This window comes from Bos mutus, chromosome X, assembly GCF_027580195.1.
Source record: "Bos mutus isolate GX-2022 chromosome X, NWIPB_WYAK_1.1, whole genome shotgun sequence".
NCBI classification, from domain to species: Eukaryota; Metazoa; Chordata; class Mammalia; order Artiodactyla; family Bovidae; genus Bos; species Bos mutus.
In genome coordinates this window covers 79,912-103,296 of record NC_091646.1, presented here as the reverse complement: position 1 = coordinate 103,296, position 23,385 = coordinate 79,912, and the positions used below count along the sequence as shown (strand labels likewise).

General features: G+C 46.1%; 1 protein-coding gene across 1 annotated transcript in view; it reads left to right on the top strand.

Moving 5' to 3' along the window:
- Positions 1–23,385, top strand: part of TMEM255A (transmembrane protein 255A) — a 48,140-nt gene that overhangs the window by 2,613 nt on the left and 22,142 nt on the right. Inside the window, exons 2-6 of the mRNA XM_005891535.3 lie at positions 4,341–4,483; positions 12,740–12,802; positions 14,965–15,054; positions 20,475–20,543; positions 22,764–22,852. Coding sequence (XP_005891597.1) covers positions 4,341–4,483; positions 12,740–12,802; positions 14,965–15,054; positions 20,475–20,543; positions 22,764–22,852 — 454 coding nt within the window. The remainder of the gene's footprint in view (positions 1–4,340; positions 4,484–12,739; positions 12,803–14,964; positions 15,055–20,474; positions 20,544–22,763; positions 22,853–23,385) is intronic.

Here is a 23,385-nt window from a genome sequence, read left to right as displayed (position 1 = left end):
CTCCCCGCAACCCCCATCTCCCTTTTGGCAACACCGCCCCCAGGCGCTAAAGCACCTCTACTGCAGCGGGGCTCACCTTCCCTTGCAAATAACACATTTGTAATTCACCGGTGGACTTGGAGGTCTCTGATCAAAGTATTGCCCGAAGCGGGGATTTCAGCACCTTTAAGGAAACGTTTGGGAGATTGGCAGAGCGTTGAGGCTCTTGCGTGGGCAGCCACCTATTTCCACGGATGCTCAAGGCTGGACTTCCTGAGACCCACCCTTGTATGGTCCAGCTGACCCAGGTAAGCAAATCCTAGTGGGTTCAAAGGTCAGCGCAAAGGATTAGCCAGTCAACAACAACCTAGTGCACAGGACAGAATTATGGGCCTCAGTCCTTGCTGCACTCTGATAGAGACTGCATCCCCTGTCATCAAGGTGGGAATCGGGAACATGTACAAGGTTATAAAAAAAAGTGAGCAGACACCATCCATCCTACCTTCTGACAACCCACACCTTGGTTCCTGTCAGATATATAATCCTGGGACTGGTGGATATCTTACGGGTTGTGGACCAGACGCACAATTACAGCATAACTGTAGCAGTTATAATGAATAGACTTCCTGAGTGAGGTAGCTAGGAACTAAGGGGCATGAAATAATGAGTGATTAAGAGGAGAGCAAGCTTGATCAAGGAGAACTTCTTGGAGGAGGTGAATTTTGAGCAGGTCTGAGAGGAAGGGAGGGACCCGGATTCAATGACCGCAGTGCAGGTGGGGGCTCTGGCCAGGGAGGGGACTGGGAGGAGAGAGAAGCTGGCTGTATTTGGAAGGGTGGAGATGGCAAATAATTGGGCCCTTCTCAAGAGCAGAGCATCTTGGTCGTCATGAATCTGGGGTGGAGGTGGGGCACTGCAGAGAGGGAGGGCTGCAGTGGTTCTGCAGGGAGGCTGCTGGGGGCGGAGGCGGGGGCAGGCAATGCCAATGACGGGATTCAGACTCTCCCACTGCTGGTGGTTGCAGGGGTGGTTGTTGTTTAAACAGAAGGATACTGGGCACCACATGGACAGGCTACTGGGAGCCAGTGGAATTGTCCCACTGGTTGGGCAGAAGGCTTTTTGTGCTGGGGAGCCCTGAGATGCACCCTATTAAAAAAAAAAACAATTCTATGAGTGTCCCTCATGTTTATTCACAGAACCCCCCCCCACCCCATAGCCTTCTTGATTAGAAAGGAAGCGATTCTGAGATGTGGCTTGTTTATTCAACAAGTACTGACTGCTCACTAGGTATCAGACACTGGTGGGCGCTGTTTTCACATACCTGAGGCTGTACTGAATGAAGTACCTCATGGTGTTTGAGGTTTTTTTGTTTGTTTGTTTGTTTTTTTTGATACACTGATTTAAAATCAGAATAAGATGTCCCTGTGTATACGGGAACATCTAAGGCCGGCCCCACAGTGTACCCTAAGAACAGAACTCTGCTTCTCCATTCTTCAATAAAACAACAGCCAGGAAAATGTCCCAAGCAGACACAAAGAGCTGTTTTGGGGAGCCTGGACCACACCATCAGAGAACAGGTGTTTCTTGCTCGAGGTAGATGTGACTTTTCAGTCAAAGTGCCTAAAAGGAAGGGTGATTCTTAACTTTTAAGAAGGATTCACCCTGCGGTTCCTTAAAATGGTCAGCTCCCTAAGTTCAGCTAGAGATAATTTCATTCTACACAATTTTAGCCCTTATAGTATAAAACAAGGGGTGACTTGGGGGAGGGTGTGAGGGGCCAGAGGATAGATATTCAACCTAGTGATGGGAGAGTTTTCTTAGGAATTTGATTCAAAGCTAATCCTATCTGGGGGCCTGGCTCCTGTGGAGCTCCAGGATCTCTGCCTGGGTTTCTCAGCTGATTGGATTTTCAATTCAAGTTCTGAAGCAGTAGAAAAAAAAACCAAAACATTTTCAAATGACACCATGTGGTTTGCTGAGTCACTTTTCTGACCTGGCTCCTATGCTTTTAAGAGTTAGAGTGATATTTGCTAAGGAGACCCAAGAGCTGTGAATAAAATCAAAAGCCAGTTGGCCAGGAAGGAGCCAGGCGAGTGATACAGCCCCAAATTTAGAAAGACCAACACCGTATACACACACTCCCCCACCTCTAGACTCTAAGGTGAAGTGTTTTCCCTGTGAGGTGTTGAGACACTTTCGTGTGTCACAAAGATACCCTTGTGTCCAGCTGTTTCCTCACTCTCTCTGGCTAGCCTGGGGTCTGGGAGGGCTCAGATGGTGTAGAAATGCAGACAGGGATGGGAGGCCATGTTGGTAAGTTTATGTTGTGTGCTTGCACACTCAGTCGTGTCTGACTCTTTGGGACCCCACCAGGCTCCTCTGTCCATGGAATTTTCCAGGTAAGAATACTGGAGTGGGTTGCCATTTCCTTATCCAGGGGATCTTCCTGACCCAGGAATTGAACCAAAGTCTCTTGTGTCCCCTGCACTGGCAGGTGAATTCTTTACCAGTAAAGTCTGTTAGAGCCCCTCTGTGGAGCCAACTAGCAGATTCACTGAGAAGCTGTCATCAAGTGGATGTGGGGACCCTGGTTTAGAGACTCATTTAAGGTCCCTGCAATCCAGAGAAAGGGTAACACACTCAGATAAACAGGAGAAATCAATCCTGCTCCCCCACCCCCAACCCTTCACAGTCCAAGCCTCCCCACTCAGCTCCTCTGATTACCAGCAGTCAGCTCCCCATTTGCCCTCTCACACGAAGGGCCCTAATAACACAGGTGTCTCCAGCTCTCCAGAGGTTTTCCCCTGGAGGCGGGACTCAGCACACACCCCCAGAGGAGCCCCATCTCCCAACTCACTTTACTTCTCCCCACAGGGTGCGACATGACGCTTTAGTCTGTGAATGCCTCTAAACACTCAGGCCACTTCTACATTTCGATGTAAAATGGTCTTAGAATAGGCCCATATTAGAACTGACCCTGATGAGTCACGTCCCTCACTTTCGAGGCTGACGTCAAGGGAGAGACCGCCAGCCCCTCCCCCCTCCCTTGGAGCCTGAGGCAAGGACCGCACTAGGGGAGAGGAGATGGATGGTGGGGCTCATCATCTTCTTCCCTCTGGGGAAGGGGCATCTGCTGGGGGCTGCAGGGCCAGCCACAGCCCCTCCCTCTCAGCACCGCCAGGCCTCCTGGGTCTCACAGGCTTTCTCGTTCCCCCCTTCCCCGCTTCCTTCATCCCCTCTCCCCTTCCTCCCTCCCAGTGGTGCAGTCTGAGCTTCAATGGCAGCCGCTTCCCGAGGCTGCAGCGAGGCCTCCCAGAATGACGGGGTCCTAGAAACAGTCCCAAGTGGCCTCTTCGGGCCCATAAATGACAGCCAAGCCACCTGGGTGGGCGACCCCGTCATAACACTCCTCTAGAGAACTGGACTCTCAGAACTAGTCCCCCAGTTGCTTATTTTTATGAGAACTCCTAGGTGGTACCTCATCCCTCCTATTTCCTGTTGAGAACCCCCTTCAAACGAGGAGTGTTGAACAGTGCTCTACTCCTTTAAAAAAATTAAATTGAAAAGCGAGTCTACATACCATTTTTCTATCTGACTTCATAAGCCTGTTTTCGAAAAAAAAAAATATTGGTTTGCCCTATCATGTCTGATAAGCACTGAGTAGAACGGGTCTCTCATCATTCGTATTTATGTCACCCTCACATAAGCCTAAACAATGTAAGCTATAATCCTCCCCATCTACCTCCCCTGGGGACTAACGGCCTCCAAACATTTACTTTATTACACACATTTGTCTTGTGGCAAATCTTGCCAACACACCATTTTAAAGTTTATACATGAGGTGGCAAATGTCAGAAATAAATGAAAAAAAAAAAAAATCCCAGTACCTGGATTGGTTCTGGTATTTACACTGAAAATGAAATTTCATATCTCCAGCTTATGAGAAAACCCTTCTTAGTTGCATATTGGCTTTAAAATATTGTCATTTAATATCTTCATAGTACGCTTTTCATTTATCATACACCTTGTAATTTGGCTTAAAAAAACACTCCACTAAGTGGGTATGACACATCTTTTATCAGATGCCAAAAGCACAAAAATGTGTTTTGTTTTTATGTAACTGGTACAGTTCCTTCTGATGTTTATTTTCAAACCGGAAATGTATATATTTTACTGTAAACGTAACCCCTGAGGACTGCACAAACCTAAAGCTCCATCTCTTCTCCATCATCCCACTCCCCAGAGATCACCCCAGTTACCAGTTGGAGTAGGGAAGGAACACCTTCCTAGTGACTTTTTTCTTTAAGTCCATCCCTTCTGCGGCCAAAATGGGCAATTTCAGTTTCTCTGTGTGCTTTCAGGAGCCTTCAATCGGAGGAAACGAAACTCCATCTATGTCACCGTGACTTTGCTCATTGTGTCCGTGTTAATTCTCACGGTGGGCCTTGCTGCAACCACCAGGACCCAGAATGTGACTGTTGGAGGTTATTACCCAGGAGTTATTGTAAGTATCAGAAGCATAGGTAGGTCTCAGCAGCTTGCTAGCTAGAGACGTTTGGTTCTACTCTGATGGCTTTCAATTCTGTTTGAGTTTCTGTGTTTGCTCAGTTTTCCTCCTTTATGTATCTGTGTTCATATAGAGAGACAACTTGGGCCTATTTAGAAGAGCACTGGACTAAGAAGAACCCTAGCTCCATGCCTAACTAGCAGTGTGATCCCGAGCAACCTCCCCTCACTCTTTGGACCTCAGTTTTCTCATCTAGGAGATGTTAGTAGTTAGCAGTGTTAACCCTAGGCTGAGGTTCTTTCCTCTGTGGGCATCTGGTTTCCTATACATAACAGAGGTCACCCGACCTTACTTGAACTCTGAGGACCCTTGCAGCTTGATAGTCTTATGACCCACAGCACACTGATCTCCAAAGTCATCCTGCCGTCCTCTCAGGAAAAATATGTGGAATATCCACTCCTAAAATATGTATACGTATTCACTTACAAAGTATATACATGTTCATAAACCTATTAAAATGGAAATTCAAAAATTAGATAAAAGTGAATGCACTTTTAATTTTTAATATCTTCATACTAACACTATAATTTCAAGGAATGATACACACTTCATATGAAGTCTCATTAAAGTTAGTGGCTATAAATCCTTATTTCAAGTAACCTACTAGATAATTTTGAATATGTGGGACTTTCTTCTCAGATATGATTGTCATTGGCATCATTGCGTTTTGAATGTACTCTCACAGGGTGGCAAAGAATTTACCCTGAGACTTCCTGTCATTTTCTCACTGTGTTACTTTATTAGGGTCATCTTCTTTGTAGTTTATCAACAGGAGTCTTTGCTCACCCCTTGTCCGTTTTGTTACCACTAGTTAAGACTAGATAAGACTATCCGGGCATACATAATCTGCCCCACCCCCAACCCCCTGCTGCTTTCAAACTGCTCTCCTCCCAAAGGATAGCTGCCTTGTCACCTGATGTTCACACCAAGGGAGGGCGCCCGTGACAGTCCGTGTGTTGAATAATTGTAATGCAAAATTTTCTATTCTTTCAGATAAACAAAAAATAGGAAAAATTTCTTTCCCTACTTGAGTGGATTGTTTTACCCATCCCCAGGCTGCATGCAATCCACTCTGGAAAGCGCTGACTTCTGCATACAAAACCTCACTGGATACTAAATCATCACATCATATATGAAATGAAATATATACCATTTTGTCAATTATACCTCAGTTGAATTGAGGAAAAAGAAAAACAAACAAAAACCTCATTTGGATCTACACATGCTACTACTGACCCCCAAAACTTAATTGAATACCAATTAAATGGCTTCTCAATTGTAACTGCTAGAGGGCGGGAAGAAAGTTAGTTAGGATGGGATTTTGTGTTTTTTTTTACATTTTAGGTTATCAGAGAGGACAGGCGAATTTGTTATTTTTTTGTCTCTCTTCTTTTTCACTCTTTTTTTTTTTGGAGTGGTGGGGGTTGCAGAGAGAAGCAAAGGAAGGGGAAGGGATTAAAGATGGATGCCTTTGACAAGCCAGCACTGTGAGTGACCAAGCCTGACGCCTGTTGCCTAGGTCACCAATTCCACAGTCAGCCTCCTCAATAGCCCTGGACTCTGGCACCCAGCTGCTGAAGGCCGCCCACCCCACTGGGGGAGTTCCTCCTTGGGCCCACAGGGCTCCCCTCAGCCAAGGGCAGGTGTCCCACAAACAGCATTTGGTGCCCTCTGCTAAGCATGTGACGTGAGAACTCACCCGGTCCACTTCCTGTGGTGAGGCAAGAAAACCAGTCGTCAGCAGAATTGGGTTTTATTTTTAAACACATGAGGGAGGGGGGAATGGAGGGGGGGGCTAAGATTGCATTTTGGTGGCTTGGGAAAGCAATTTATAGGGTCTGTGTGACTTTGTGGGCTTCAGGTAACTACATTTAGTAAGAGATTTCTGACTGCTGAGCACATACTCAAGCCAAGATTCAGACTCCCCCTGGGTGAGGGGAAGGTATTTTCCATGTCATTTAAGAGTAGCAGCTGCTATTCATGAACGGTGGCTCTAACCCTTCTCTGTAGAATATCTGCCTGTGGGTGGCTGGGTTGGAGTACATTAACAAAGGAAGGAGGGCTTGTGATTGTTACTGGAGTACCTGGTGTTCAGCTAGCACTGGGGGTTGAAGCAGTGGGAGAGAGTGTGTGTGTCTCACTGAGAGCTGACATGCAAATGTTAATCAGAGAACTGGCCTTACGGATTAACCTTAAAACGTTTGCTTTCATAGTTCCTGTAGATTGTTTCTTTAAAATAGATTTTAATTATAGAAAGTGAAGGGGGGAAGATTGCAGGTTGAACAGCTGAAAAATCCATTTGAGGTGATAGGTCAGATAATGTTATAACAGATACAATAATGACTCATACCTCTGAAAAAATAAATGCCTGAGAATCTAGATTTATTCGGGACCTGGGTGCTTTCACTAATTGAATAATTTGGTTACTAGAGAGTTATTGTATAGACTCTAAGCCAGTGGTTTCCCTACCTTGGCGTGTATTTTAAGAAACACCTGGGGGAAGTCTTAATTCAGGTGGATCGGCAGCCACTTGGAGAACTAAAGCACAATAAATAAACAATGCTTAGCAATAAAACCAGAATGAGCCAAATGTGGCATCTTTAGATTCCGCACTATCTAGTTGGCCAGTCTGAATATAAATAACTATTGTATAGATTAGGGGAAAAAAATGTCAGGTTATTTGGAACTCTGCTATTTTAGGACTCTGGTTAAATGCGTATGTGAGAATGTAAAATTTTAAAACAGACCAATTGGGGGGCAATTATTAGATTAAATGATGACTTACCATACACTTCATTTAAAAATATTGATATCTCAAGCATTGAAAAATCTAATCGTATTTATTAAACTCTAAGTCACGTGACACTTTTCTGCGGCATCTTTATTTTACCAAATGAGATGCCCTTCGACAATGAGGTGCATTCTGATAGGGTTTTAACTACTGTACCTGAACCAAAATGTGGTGTCATCATCTTAAGGCATGTGTGCAACAGGCATCTTTAAAGGTGTGCTCATCTCTACAGGCTGAACTGTATCATTTAAAAAAATTAAAACCAACCCAGAAAGACAAACTGGCTTAGGATTTTTACTGTCCTCAAATATTCAAGACATAGTCCTTTCTAGAAGAGTTCCAGTGAACTTTCTACCCAGGAGGACTAAAAAAATAATAATAATGAAATAAAATAAAACAAGAGCCTCGTTTGTATGAAGCTGGAAAAGACAAGGGAGAAAGCCCACTCCTTCTGTATAGCTCTAGCCTTAGATCCAGGAGAACGAGGCCTCCAAATGTGTTTCCCATGCAACCCCCAAGATGGAGTTGGCCACCTGATCAGTGCTAAAAGTCTCTCATGCCAACATCTTCTCCCCTACCTGTTGTACTTCTAGGGCCCACATCCACCTGGGTTTTCTTTCAGGAAAGAAACCAGGAGTTTCTGTCCTCTTTCCCAGTCAGGGGAAGGGGAGGCTCAGTTAACTGAAAATTATATCAGAGTTCCCATGGGGGAGTAGGAGGCAGAGACAACAGGGATCATTCAAAACCATCAATAACCCAGAAATCTTCTCTAAGGCCAATGTGGCTTCAGCTTCACATGTGAATACTCTTGAAATCCAACAAAAGTTTGACTAACTGGAATGCTCAGGAAATACAAGGAGCTCTGAACAGCGGGATTTTGTGGTTTTGTAGCCACAAAATAGTTTTGTAGTCACCAGCCTAGTGGGCTGCCATCTATGGGGTCGCACAGAGTCAGACATGACTGAAGCGACTTAGCAGCAGCAGCAGCAGCATTGTGAATGAGGCAGAAATTTTTTTTACCTCTTGTTTGAAACTGTTTCTAAAATATAAGATCATGCTAAGATAAAATTCCTTGTTCAGTAAGTATGTTTCAAAGATGAGTCTTGAGTCTTGATTTGCTTGATAAGACTAGCCCTCCACTAGCTTCCTGTTGCCTCCTTAGCATTGTCATTCAAAGCTCTCTGAAGATGCCGTCAGCCTGGTCTCCCACACCTTTCTTTTCCCTAAATTGTCCATTCACAGTCCCCCGAACATTACTTGGGCTGGGACGTCCTCCCAGTGCTCTCTCTCTCTGTTTATCCAAATGTTCTTTTCTATCCTATCTTAAAGACAGCTGGCACATTTCTCAGCTACTGGGATCCATAGTTGTGTCTACCATCTTTGAACTCCCTACCTTAGATTCTTTCTACTCATAATTGTTGGAAAACTAGTCACATTCTGTTTTGTGGGATGTTGGGCTATATTCTCATTTAGCTTTGTTTATACACATCAACAATCCCTTATCTAAACCCTTGGGCCAGCTGTGTTTGCAAATTTATTTATTTTTTATATTTTAGAAAGATAATACAGTGCATCTGTCATATATTGGGTTGGCTGAAAAGTTCATTTGGGTTTTTCATAAGCATCAGAAAAATCTGAATGAACTTTTTGGCCAACCCAATATTATCTAACATCCCAGTGGAGTCTTGAGATATACCCAGTAATCAAGCATCTTCATCTTTCTACAGTAAACTGTGAATTTTTACACTAAGTAGATAAACATTATAAAATAACCTCACAGCAGTTTGAGGTCAGGCTTTGACACCAAGTTAGTTACAAAAAAGCCTTTTGGTTTTAAGAGCTTTGTTGATTTCAGGATTACAGAATGGTATTGTAGACCCATTACCTAATTATAGTTCCTTGAGGCTATCTCATTGGTCTTGGTATCGTATCCCACCTCATTTCCTGGCCTCCAAATCACAAGTCTAGTACTGAGCCTGCCAGAGTAGCTGTCCAATGAAAACTTATCAAATGATTAATCTTTTTGAGCTTTATCTCCAGGATGGGAATAGGCATGGGTGCAGTCTAAAAAGAACCCTGGAATCTGATTTTTAATGATTTGTCTTTTTTTCCCCTACAATTGGAGAGCAGCCAAAACAAAGCAAGCTGGTTATTTGTTCAGGTAATGGGGAGTCAAGATGGAGGTCCAAAGGTCTGAAACATTCCACGATTCAGTGTTCTCGAGGGAGGACCATAGAGCTTACCTCTCTGAGGCCTCTGGGGAGCAAACAGTTGATTAGACGCTGCTGCCTATTTGCAGGAAATTCTGTTGAATTTTTTCCTCCTTTGCTTTCACTGCCTCAGCTCTTTCTCAAATAGGATCTCTCACTCCCTCCTTGCAGAGAGCATCTTCCCTGAGGGGAGTGGGCAGTGGCAAAGGTCACTGTTCTGCTCACAGTTGCCACAAATGCAGCAAAGTGTGGCTGGAAGAACACCAGCTGTTAGTCAGGGGATCTGAGGGCTACTCCTGGTTTTGCCTGAACTTGCTGTCAGAGGGGACAAGCCCAGACAATTGTCTAGGCCTCCATTTTGCTGTCTAGCAAATGGGACTCATATCAACATGGAGGGCAAGTGCTTCTTTAAATTCAAATACTTTTCATATGTAAAGTAGTTTTAGCGGCACTGGCACTGGCGAGTTAGTGCCATCATCCAGATGAGTGAATTCTTCTAGCCAGAACTCAGGTGATCTTAGCATCCCACCTGGTGAACTCTGCCTGTCTTTGGCCCCATCTCTCTCCTCCTCTGTGAGATCTGGAAACGACCGTGTATTTAGCAGCCTCGCTTATGCAGGTCACACTACGTACATGCCTTGTCTCATTTCATCCCCACAGCAGCCCTGTGTGGTCGAGATCATTGTGATTCCCATTGAATAGAGGAGGAAACTGAAGCACAGCGTGCTTAAAGAACTAGCCCAAGACCACACAGTTTCTAAGAATAGCAGAGTCAAAGATATAATACAAAATGAATTATTCTCAGCTTCTTGAGCACCTTGTTTCTACCTCACCTGTGGTCATTCAGCCACAGACTCTCTCCCTTACTAGGCTATGCATTTGTACAGGGAAAGGGCCATGTCGTCTTATTTATGTGACAAAAGTACTCAGTGAGGGTTAGAAAATGGAATGAGTTGGAGTGGAATAGAAATGGAATGGAAGGAAAGGGGAGGGAACTGGGTAAAGTAACTGGCTGCCCCGGGATTTCCAGACAATTCCGTTAGGCTTCAGGCCGCCTCTTCCGGTATTGCCATCAGAGAGTTATTTGAGTGTCAGCAGAAGCGAGTGTCTTTGCTTTGTTTCCTGTCTTAAGGCAAAGGTTGCCGTTGGGGATCAGGAGACATTCAGTGAATATCTGTGGAAACTGATGAACCACTCAGTAAAAGGACTTATTTTCCTTGTAAGAAGCTGCCTCTGACTTTCTTTCAATCTCCACAAATGGCCCAGAGTGTCATAAGCACAGACTATTCATGGAATTCTTCGTGAAAAAATAGAAACTGTGAACATATTGGAAGGGCAGATAAGATAGAATATGAAACTCTTCTGAAATAGAGCAAAGAATGATAGGATTTCCCAGCTCAAATCAGGTTAGAGCTGCTCAAAAGTTAAATGTCTTTTTAAAAAGTGATAATAATCGCTAGAACAATAACTCCTATTTACTGAGTACTTGCTGTGTGCTAGGCTGTGTGCAAAGTTCTTTGACTGTGGCATCCTGGCTAATCCTTAAAAAATCCTGCAAGACGGCCACTTTGATGGTCCCCATTTTCCAGCTAAGGAAACTGAGGTTTAGGGAGGTCAGTCAGTCTGTTCGAGGTTGCAGACACAAGGGGAAGGGCTGGGTTTAGAAGCCAGGCTAGTCTGATGACCAGCTTTTAATCACTGTACTTTAAAGTTTTTATTTATTTGTTATTTAGCTATGTCTGATCTTAGTTGTGGCATATGGGATATTTTGTTGTGGTACACAGGCTCTCTAGTCATGGTGCCCAGGCTTACACAGTATGTGCGATCTTAGTTCCCTGACCACGGATCAAACCTGTTTTCCCTGCACTGCAAGGTGGATTCTTAACCAGTGGACCACCAGGGATGTCCGTAATCACTATACTTTTATTACAACGCATTTTAATTACATTTCAAACAAGACCAGGTAGGAGACAGGCATAGAGTAACTGTTGAGAGGATGTTCTCTGTAGGGTCTTGGATGGCATGGAATACATCCTTACGCTCTTCAGCTTGCATTTCCCAAGAGGGGCTGCTGGTTGAGTGGCCTTACAGAATGAGCCTTGGAAATTTGTATTCATTCCTTCCCTTCAATCTCTTTCTTCCTTGGGTCTCTGAGGCAAGCGCCCAGTCCCCCTACACTGTCCCACCAGGCTCTTGCCCAGCCTTTGGGTCCTTTAGATGTCCAAGCCTGGTGTAAGGCTTGGGGGGCCTCAGGCTGAGAGAGATACCCCTGTGAGCCAAAGTAAGGCTGCAGATGGAAAGCCTGATCATTAGTAAGGCGCAAGAGAAATGTAACTACACCACTGGACTTGCGTTAAGATTTATTGGTCCATTGCCACCACATTTTACTTCTTCCACTTTCATTCCTGATAACGGCCGTCGGTTAGTGATCGTTCCCAGCCGAGACTGGCAGACTCAGTCCACCAATGTCAGAACTGAGAGCAAAGTGGGGTTCGCTACTCCGAGCCATCACCCCAGACGCTAAGACAGGGAGATTGCTTCTCAGCATGTTACACTGCCATTTCTGCTCACCCTTTAATGAACGCTTTCTGTCCATAAATGAAGCAGAGATGGAAGAAGAGGTGAAGAAGTGCTCACATAAATTGCAGTGGGTCAACCACAAATACAGGCTTTCAAAAAAATTGTTCTTGTTTTTTTTTTTAAGTCTAAGTTAAGGTGCTTGCTGATTTCTAAAGTACTTCCTGGGTTTGATTAGTGTGGCAGATGCATCAAAAATTGCTATTTCCAACCTTTATTTTGTGATTGGTGCATCAGGGTAGAAGGTCTCTTTTCAAAGAAAAGATAAAGATCAGAATATAATTCGTGCTTTTCACCGTTATCCGACTCTGACTGACTCACTGGTCACATGCTAGGTAATGGATATGGAAATTGAAATCAGCAGGCTCTGAAAAGCTATGGTTGACTTTTACTTTTAGCTTTCGGGCACTTGAGTTTCTTTTTAGGTGTGATTCATATCTACAGGGGCAAATTGGTAAATGGTGAAAGAAATGCTTTTTTAGCTCATACTGTATTTGTGTGCGTAACAACTGCACAGGTTTAGCAGGTTCTTTTCTGCGATCCTGAATCCTGTCCTGGGGCTGGAATGGCTGTGTGCGTGGGCAGGCTGACCATCCATGCCCTGTTGCTTTACAGCTTGGCTTTGGATCGTTCCTTGGAATCATTGGATCAAACCTCGTGGAGAACAAACGGCAGATGGTAAGTTTTCGTGGCTACACAATCAGACCACCTCTTCATCTGAAAGAGCTCAACATTTCTGTGGATGGGTAGCACACTTCCTAAGGTTGCCCACGTTGGACCACAAAAGAAACAGCTCCCTTCCCCTAAGCTTCCAGGAAGCTTGTTGTAAAGCGACCCTGTGGTGTGGGACTTGTTCTCACCTTGCCTAATGCTCGCTCAGTTGCCCAGCTCATCTCCTTAAGTCACAAGGATAGAATAATCTGTATCTTCCCCTTTGATTTTCCCCTCATCAGTGAATGAGTGCACCAGCGTAGCCAGTCAGGCCACTGTCCTCACTTGGGGTGCCTTTGCTACTCTGATTCCTGCATTCAGTGGCCACCCTTATCCCTCCCTCTCTGATGTATAGCCTGAGATTTTCATCTAAGGGACTTGAATTAACAGAACAAATACATATAGGGCACAAGAAGACAAAGTAAAATTACAAAGCTGGTCTCCGATAGTCCCATGACCCTTGGTTCAAAGCTACCTGGGTGATGAGGTGAAGAGGAAGGATGGGCATATACTGGGAGGTAAAACTCACCAAATTCTCTGTCCGAATGGGGCCCCGCAAGGGCAAGCTGTTGTGTCTTCCTGCTTCAGCCTGAGAAGGCTTCGTAGAGGGCAAGAGAAGAAAGTACAGACTGAATTGCAAGCTTATTGCAGTTTTATAGGCTTGTAAATCAAGAGGCCTGGTGAGTGGTCAGATGGTAGACTGATTAGGCTCCCCAGTACAAGTCTCCATGGCATCTAGACTTTGATAATGGAGTCTATTTAACAGCAAGTTTAATCAGATAACGTAATAGCTCCAGGGACAGAGAGCTCTAACCATATGTTCTCTCCCAGCAATGTGGGGAGTCGGCCTCAGGGGAGTTCTCATAGTCCTCTTCTTCCATGTCACCTGGGCTCTCCCACAGCCGGTTGTGTTTGCACTTTGGATTTAAATTATTCAAAATAACAGGGGAGTTCTAATTGTAGAGCTGATCATAGCATAGCTAATAATGCCAATTTCATGACATCGTTCATCCATTATTTACCAATCCTCTGTACTGCTGTGAAGTGAGATTTATGGGACAAGGTTTCTGAACGACTCCCAAAGGAGATCTGTATTTCCTCGTAGCCTGTTGAGATGGGTCTTATCCCTGGAGAGCAGCCTAATGTCATCCTATTTCTCCCCTTCCCCCACAAAAGCACCTCAAGGAGTGTTGTTTTGAGGGTCAACAAGGGCAGGTGGGGGCTTCCCACGTGGCTCAGATGGTAAAGAATCTGCCTGCAATGCAAGAGACCTGGGTTCAGTCCCTGGGTCAGGAAGATCCCCTGGAGGAGGGCATGGCTACCTACTCAGTATTCTTGCCTAGAAAATCCCATGGAGAGAGGAGCCTGGCAGGTTACGGTCCTTGGGGTCGCAAAGACTGGGACACGGCTGAGCAGCTAACACTTTCACAAGGGTAGATGGTGGGCTCAGGCAGTACCTACTCCCGACCCTGGAAATACCTGGAAATGCCTACCTCCTCATTGGATTGTAGTATTACCCTTGTAATGGAGACACGTTATTAGGAAAATTTCTGTTACCTAACATGATCAGAGAATAGGGCAGTCTAGTTCCAGCAAACAATTTTTGTACTTGAATTTTTTTGTATTGACTGCACAGAATTGATCAATTTCAGAGACTTCAACCCTTGTAAAATGTCTTTGACATCTAAGCCATAAGTTGTGTGGTCTCCTTCCTCTGTGATGCAGGGCCATGTCGGGTTGTGTGGGGCCTCAGAGTCATGAGGGGTTGGGCAGATCACTGTACTAGGAGTTGGCGGGCACAGGCTCTCCCATAGCCTGGCCAGTGACCTGGGACACACCATTTCCCCTCTCTGAGCCTCAAACTCCACAGTAAATAAAATAGGATTGGACTACATGATGTCAAAGGTCTGAGTCTCAGAGTGGAAGAGCCATGTAGCCTGATTCCTCAGCCTCCTCTTCCTTGGGTACTCACTGACTCACGGAGTAAATTTCTTAGCTTGCCCTGAAAATGTAGGATATAATCCAGTGGCCCCTTCTCTGCATCCCCCTCCCAGTCATGCTACTGAAAAGGGCCTCCCCGTGGGGTGGCATGGAAGGCTAACAGACACTTTTGCTTTGTCCCCCCACAGCTGGTGGCTTCTATCGTCTTTATCAGCTTTGGTGTGATTGCGGCCTTTTGCTGTGCCATAGTTGATGGGGTCTTTGCTGCCAGACACATTGTGAGTATTTTTAGTCTGGGGTTAAAGTAAGTGTGCAATACAAGGAGGCTTCATCGAGCGGGTGTGTGCTGGGTGTATGCTGAGGGCTGTGAGGGGTGCGGAAGAAGTAGAAGACAGGATCCCTGTCCCATGGAGGTAACGTCAACATGAGGACCTCACGGAATGCACTACAGAACTGGGGCTGAGCTGAGGGGGTGAACTCTAGGTGCCAGAGTGGTTTACGTTGGGTCAGGCCGGGCTTCCCAGTGGGGGAAGGGCTGGAGGTCGTTGAGATTTGGAAAAGTCAAAGACAAGGGCATTGGGGCCAGGGAATTGGCATTGGGATTGAGGAGGCAGGGAGAGAGCCCTGGTAGCTGACCTCCCCTCGCCATCTCCAGCAGCAACAAGAGTGGCCCATGAGGACAGATACGTTGTTTTCAGCATGTGGAATCTAGTTCCCTGACCTGGGCTGGAATCCGTGTGCCCCTGCATTGGGAACGCAGAGTCTTAATTCCTGGACCTCCAGGGAAGTCCCCCAGACACTGTTTCTAGGATCGTTGAACATTGCTGTCTTCATAGCTGGAGAGGAGTGATGTGATTGGGGTCTGGAGAAAGCCCCAGAACTAAAAGTCTTCAGAACAATCCCAGTCCTGGCATTCAGGTGCCAAGTGCTTCAAATTCTGGAGAAGCTAGGCCTCGAGGAAGGCCTGAAACCCAAATCTGTGCTTCTCAGAGAAACCTGGGATTCGGGTCCTTCCCATGGGCCCCGCTAGAGGAACCCTCACCCCTCACTCTGTGCTTTCTTAATCTGGCCCAAGGCTACCTTCTTCCATTGGGCTCAATAGACACAGTGCCCACAACCATGAACTTTTATAGGGTCCCAGAAAAATATAATTTATTTTCAAATCAGAGGAAAAATGATGACCTTTTAGGCAAAAAAAAAAAAAAAAGTTTTCACATGTAATAGAAATTTGTCTTTATACCAATGCAGTCATAACAAAGAATTAAATGAAACATCCTATTCAATATTTTGAATGGAGGAAGGAGTTGCAAAAGGCAATAGTCCTAGGGAGGTCATAGCGTGGCCCTGATCTGGCCCACAAATCCCAAGCAAGAGTGAGCTAAGCTGCTTAGTGAGCCCCCACAACCCACTCAGACACTTATTTCTATCCCCAACTGAACCAACAGTGAAAATGAAAACATAAAGCAATTAAAAATCCATAAATAAAAAAGAAAATGAAAACATCCTATGAACTAGTTGGAACTGTGTATTTTCTAAAACAAGTGTATTAGAGCAAAATTGAATCATAGAATATTCTGTGGATCTTCTGTGGATCAATGGTATTTTATTCCATTTCAGTCTTTGGCTAACAGTGCAGGTTAGCCTGAGGGAGAGTCCTGGGTATGGATGGATCTGGGCAAGGGTGATTTGCAACATTGTTTTAATCCCAACTTGTTCTTGGACTCTCCTCCCAAATTTAAGAGTCAGTCCCTCACTTGCCAAGCTTAGTGGAATTCACATAGTCAGTGTTGGTGTGTAAGGAGACCATTTCTGGGCAGGGGGAAAGTATGGGGTGGGAGAGAGAGGTTTTTTGCCCAGTTCTCTTTTGGGGCCAAGAATACATTGGTTCCTGTATCAGATCCATCCCTTATTATTTTAGCTGAGAGCAGCCATCTTTTTCTTTTTGAAAAGGCAAATGACACAACAGGAACTTGTGACATCCACTCTCCTACTACCCTAACCACCCTAAAATAGCGATTCTATCGCATAGGCAATTTTCACATATTACCCTCTGAGTATATATACCTATTTTTGTAGCATGCTTGTAGTCACTCATAGTATTGTGTGCTGTTTTGTTCCAACAGGCGCCATCTTAATGACAATAATTGTTTTTGTGTGGTGAATTTAGCGTTTCAATGTGCCTTGACATCTATTATCTCATTTGAGACCCACAACCATCCTGTGAGATATGTAGGGCAGGCATGATTATCCCCATTTGACAAGCACTCTTCAGTCCGAGGCAGTCTCCCTGGCAACACAGGCATAGTGGCCAAGAAGCCTGCGGTAGATTTTCATGGCATCATGAGCTAAAATGGCTTCCTCCTTTTCCCTCCTCTTCCCACTTCTAATTTTTTTAAACAGCTTTATTGAGACATAGTTCACATCTCATCTAATTTATCCATCTGAAGCATATAATTCAGAGCTTTTAGTACATTCATGGATATGTGCAAACTCTCACCAAATCAATTTTAGAAGGTTTTCATCATCCCCCAAACAACCCCATACCCGTTAGCTGCTGCTGCTGCTAAGTCACTTCAGTCGTGTCCAACTCTGTGCGACCCCATAGATGGCAGCCCACCAGGCTCCCCCGTCCCTGGGATTGTCCAGGCAAGAACACTGGAGTGGGTTGCCATTTCCTTCTCCAGTGCATGAAAGTGAAAAGTGAAACTGAAGTCGCTCAGTCGTGTCTGACTCTTAGCTACCCCATGGACTGCAGCCTTCCAGACTCCTCCATCCATGGGATTTTCCAGGCAAGAGTACTGGAGTGGGGTGCCACTGCCTCCTCCATACCTGTTAGCTATCACCTCCCTAATCTGCCTGCTCCTCCAAGTCCTAGGCAACCACTAATCTACTCTCTTTTTCTATAGATTTCCCTTTATTAGTTAACATTTCATATTAATGGCATTATATAATATGTGGTTTTCTGTGACATCTTTTACTTAGTATGTTTTCTACATTCATCCATATTGTACCATATGTCAGTGCTTCCTTTCTTTTTATGGCCTAATAATATTCCATTGTATGGATATACCACACTTTGGTTGTTCATTCACCAGTTGACGGACATACAGGTTGTTTCCACCTTTTGGCTTTTATGAATAATGCTGCTATAAACATTTGTGTACCAGTTTCTCTGTGGACCTATGTTTTCATTTTCTTTGTGTATGATTCGAAGTATTGGGTCATATGGTAACTATATTTAACCTTTTGAAGAACTGCCAATTTTCCAAAGTGGCTGCATCATTTTATAGTTGCACTGGAAGTGTCCGAGTGTGCCAGTCTCCTATTATGAGCTGACTTGTTAATTCTAACCGTCCTAGCAGGTATGAAATGGTTTCTCATTGTGGTTTTGATTTGCATTTCCCTGACTTCTAAACTCCAAAAGGTTTTGATTGGTGGCCTTAGCCAAAATGCAATGGAAGAAAAATCTAAGTTATATTTACTGGAAGTTTCTTCCAGCCTCTGACTCTAGGTCATCTGTACCTCCTGCTGGTCGTGGCCTGCAGTAGAGCATTTGATTCAAGGGTTTGGGGTAAAGCTGGATGAGTCTTTGAGAAAACCTTTTTGCCTATACTGTACCTGTCCTGAGACATCTACCAGTCCTCACTGACACCCAGTTCTGGTTTTTTGTTTTTTTTTTTACTTCCATACGTGACATGACCCTGTGAAGTTTTGAGGAAGGAGGCTTTATTAATCAATGGTGATATCTGTTGGTCAGCTTGAATGAAAGGCACATTTGGACTCCAGCACTGCTTGGGTGGGTTAGAACCAGCCTTTCCTGTTGTGGAGCCCCTTTAACCTCATGGTGCCCTGTCCTTTTGTTTAATTTTTGGCTGCATCCCATGGCATGTGGGAATGCAGGGATTGAATGTGTTGCCCCTGCAAGTCTTAACCACTGGGCCACCAGGGAAGTCCCACGGTGCCCTGTCCTTTGGCTCAGGGGCATATGAGCTTCACCTGCCTTCTGACACAGCCCTCTGAATGCGCCTCATTCCTTCTCTCCCTTGTCTCCAATTTCCTTCCTTTCCCTTCCCTGAAGATAGCCATTAACTAGTCGGGAAAGTCACGTCACCTTCTTGTGGCAGTTTCTTCTCTTCTACCTGGACGTACTAGGAACTTAGTTACCTCTCAGGGGTAACATGAGGACGGTATGAAATCATGGGCGTGAAGGCACCCTGAGAAGGGCCTGGCCCTGAGCACTCAGACTCTCAGTGGAAGGCAGCTGGTGGCCAGCGCTCAGACTGGCCGTTGCTCGCCCTTCAGGCATAAATAAAAGGCTGACGGCCGGCTCAGTGGCCTTTTCTTACCTGCCAGTCACATGGGCTTATTCCTTCCCTGGGGCCTCAGTGCAGAAGGGCAGCCACAGGCAGCACACGGGCCACCATCACACACACACACACACACACACACGTCGATCTTCGTTTAGGCAGTTGGCAGCTGAATGCTCTTAGTAGAACCAGGAGGTCAGGAGGTTACAACCAGCACATCGAGCCTCACCCCCGCCACAACCGTGGAATGATAACTACTTCTACCGTTGCCCAAATGGGGACAATAAACCCTGCCACTCGTGACCATGAGAACCCTCATGCCTTCCAGCCTGACTCCAGGCTGAGCCCCAGGGCAGGATACTTTGAGAACACAGAGCAGCTAGGTAGAAGCAACTGGACGGGGTGGCAGGCTGGGAGGCAGGGGGCACATGGGTGTCAGGTACAGGAGATGCTCAATCACATGTGTGGGGGCAAGCAGCCATCAGGATGATTGGCAGTGGTGAGAGAAGTGGGTTCAGTGGGGATGGGGCAATAGATAAATTCCCTCTGCCAGGGTGCTTTGGCCCACTTCCAAAGGTCAGTTTGTGTAAACTGCTGATCCTGTGCTAACCTGCTCTTGGCTGAAGGCCCCTCCCACTCAGGGGATGTTTAGTGTCCTGTAAAAGTTGGGCAGCATCCCCTGCCTGCCAACTTTTGGGCAGCACTGGGTGGCATCTGTCTGTCCCACCCCAATGCACACTCTCCTCCCCTCCTCGCCCCATGCCTGAGAGCTCCCTCACAGGCATCTGGCCAAACCAGCAGGGCTAGTCAACATTTCCTGGGCTTTAGCAGTATTTTTGGAGTTCACTGTCTTTTTCTAATCTGTGTAGTTGAGTGAAAATGGCTCATAGTTCAGTTGAGTTAAAACCTAGTGTGGGCTCCGTGGCTGCCCATCCCCCTGGGATTTGCTTCCTGAGCTCTTCTTTCTGTAAAAGCTATGGCAATGACAACAGGGAGGATGCATCAGCCTGCCCTGGTCCTGTCCTCAGGTGATGAGACCTCATTGTTGGAGCTGGCCTCCCTCTGTTGCAGAGGGTCATGTCATGATCACCTGGAGTTTTGACTCCTGTTCCCTGGGGATTCTTTGCAAAGAGACAAAGACAGAAATAAAAGAAAACCAGATAGGAAATGTTAAGAAACACATTTCTCAATCAATTTCCTAATTTCTCATTAACTAAGTGGCCCAATAGAAAGTAGTTATTAGAACATTTTTATCTGATCCTCACAGAAATTAACCCAACACTACCTGCTCTGGGATGTGTGTGTGTTCAAATCTTTTCTTACCCATCAGAGCACTTGCCGCTTTGTTTTCCAAAGCCCAAAGCCTTTTGGTTTGCTGTTTCCCTTTCCAGGATCTGAAGCCCCTCTATGCTAACCGGTGCCACTATGTCCCCAAGACATCTCAGAAGGAAGCTGAGGAGGTAAGAGCCAGAATGGGGTTACCCGTCTTACCTTTGGGAAAAGTCTCCTGTTCTGCCTAGAACCCTTTTTCTTTGACTCTCTTCCCGAGGCCTGCAGCTTGCTGTGAGGTGTCTTTAGTTGATTTGTTTAGTGGTTCAGTTCAAGGCAAGGTGCTAATGGGACCATGGTCATAGGTTAGCACGTCCTGAGGCCTAATCAGATTCACTTTGTTCTGTGGTCACAGGCTGCCCCTCTGACCCCAACAGGCAGCCTCTCTGTGTGTGGCTTTGATCCTGAGAGGGACCGAGGAGAGTACAGAGGCCACAGGCAGGTCATTCCCCACATCTGCGGAGGATAGTTCAGCTGCCTGGACTTGATGTCTAGCTGGAAGTAAAGTGGGAGGCCCACCAAGGCAGTAGGCCTGGACCCGGGAGGCAGAGCCTGAGTCTTACATGCGGGCGGGGTGGTGGCGGTGGTCAGGAGCCAAATGAAGGTCATCGAGAAGCCTGCTTCAATTTGAGGCTCTGGGGCAGCTGTCGGCCTGGCCCTGACTCCCCTGGTCTCATGACACCCCCAGGAGACCAGTCTGATGATGCTTGTGTGGACACGTGAGGTGTTATCTCTCCCACCCCACACAGCTCTCCTTGGGTCCCTGTCACCTCATGGAGAAGCCGAGGCAGTCTGTGGGCAGTTGGGTGAGGTGAGGCTTCAGGTCATTCTCGGAGAGCTTTCATTTCAGCTCACAACCACCCCTCCCCAACCCAGAGAGCCCTTTAACATGAACCTCTACCGTATGCTTCTAGCAACATCGACCATTTGGTTCTCTGCTGCTACTGCTAAGTCGCTTCAGTCATGTCCGACTCTGTGTGACCCCATAGACGGCAGCCCACCATGCTCCCCCGTCCCTGGGATTCTCCAGGCAAGAACACTGGAGTGGGTTGCCATTTCCTTCTCCAATGCATGAAAGTGAAAAGTGAAAGTCAAGTCGCTCAGTCATGTCTGACTCTTAGCGACCCCATGGACTGCAGCCTACTAAGGCTCCTCCATCCACGGGATTTTCCAGGCAAGAGTACTGGAGTGGGGTGCCATTATGAATCAACCCCCACTCTAAGAATAGTTAGAAAAATGGTAAACTTGTGATTGTTGGAAAAGGCTGAGAAGTGGGTGTAAAGTGGTGACTGCATTCCATAAAATGGACCGGCATCAGGGGAAGCCTTCTCCCTAAAATCCAGTGTGAACGGTGCCTGGGGAGGCCGGCAAAGCTATGGCCCTGCTCCCAAGGCGTTAGGGCAAGTACTTACATGGTGACTTTGCCACCCACTTGCCCCATTTTCCTTTCCTGATCAGCAATTCACTATTTTTCCAAACTATTCTCGGGTTAGAAAGGAATAGAAAGATGCACGTGCCGACAGTGTGTCAGAAAGGCTTGAGCTTTTGGATGAAGGACCCAATATAGAAAAAGTGCCTGTTTACCATCCGTATCCTCTGTAACACAGCAAAACACATTTACAAGCACTTCGTTGCACCTGTGCTGGGGGGAGGGTAGCCTGGAAGATTTCTCACAAACAAAAGACGGTAAATGGAAGTTAATTTTTCCTTTTTTGTGGGCAAACTCGAGATGTATAAAATGTCATTGTTATTCTGTTGATTTCATCATGATCGCATTCTTGTGTTACCTTGGTGACTGTAAAAATATGAATGATGACTTCCATAGGTTCACTTGTAACCCTGGTCCCCCTAACCCTATTTTTCCTGTATAAGGTCATAAGTTCCTCAACCAAAAATTCTCCTTCCGCGAGGGTTATGAGGAACCTTACGCAGGCAGCTCGAGAGGTACTAGTGTACTTCAGAGTGCATGTGACCGCCCCTCTGTCTTCCTTCCCCAGTGTGGTCCTCTTTCCTCCTGTACCCTGATTCCCCCTCATAGCCTCACTTCCTACCGTCCATTTGTTCTTCTGTCCACCCTTCCATCCGTCCTTCCTCCTCTCCATCTCCACCCTCCAGGGATGGGGTGCTGAGGGCTGTGGCTGAGGCTGGATGTGAGCCCAGCTCCACAGTGACTTGCCTCATGCACGAGATCAGCCAGCCGCCCGCCCAGCCCCATCCCGGCTGTGCTTTGGTGTGTTCATTTCACAGCCATCCTTACCGTCTCCATCAGTTCACTAGCTCGCACTGCCAATCCCAGAGGGTCCTGCTCCCACCCAACGCCAGCTCACCTGCTCACTGCTGTGTGTCCGCAGGTGAACTGCCCTCACCTCAGCCGTGGATTCTGCACACCTCGCATCCGGGGCAACACCTGCTTCTGCTGTGACCTCTACAACTGCGGCAAGTGAGTGCCAAGCCCCTGGTGGTGTGACCACCATGGGCATGAGAAGGACTAAGTGGGGGAAGGGTGCACGGTAGGGATCAGAGAAGCAGAAGACACTGGTGTGTCCATGGATTTCAGCTGACAGGTGTTACCTGCCGTCTCTGTGCCAGGCAGCATACTAAGTAAGTACTTTCAAAGTGCTGATCTCATTTCATTCTTACCCATGATTTATGTACAATTATTCTTCCCATTTTACAGATGATAAGACTGAGGCTCAGAGGAAACAGACAACTAGTCCAAGGTCACACAGAATTTGACAATGGTAGAGGGAGGGTTCACAGCCAGTTCTAAGTCCAAGTTCAACAACATTCAACAAACAGTTATTGAGCATTTTCTCTGTGCCTGGCCTTGTTCCAGATGTTGGAGATTCAGCAGCAGGAGCAAAAAAAAAAAAAAAAAATTCCTTGCCCTCATGGAACTTAGATTTTATTAAGGAAGATAGTCAATGAACACATGAATATGTAACATGCCAGGTGTCAATCAAAGCCATGAAA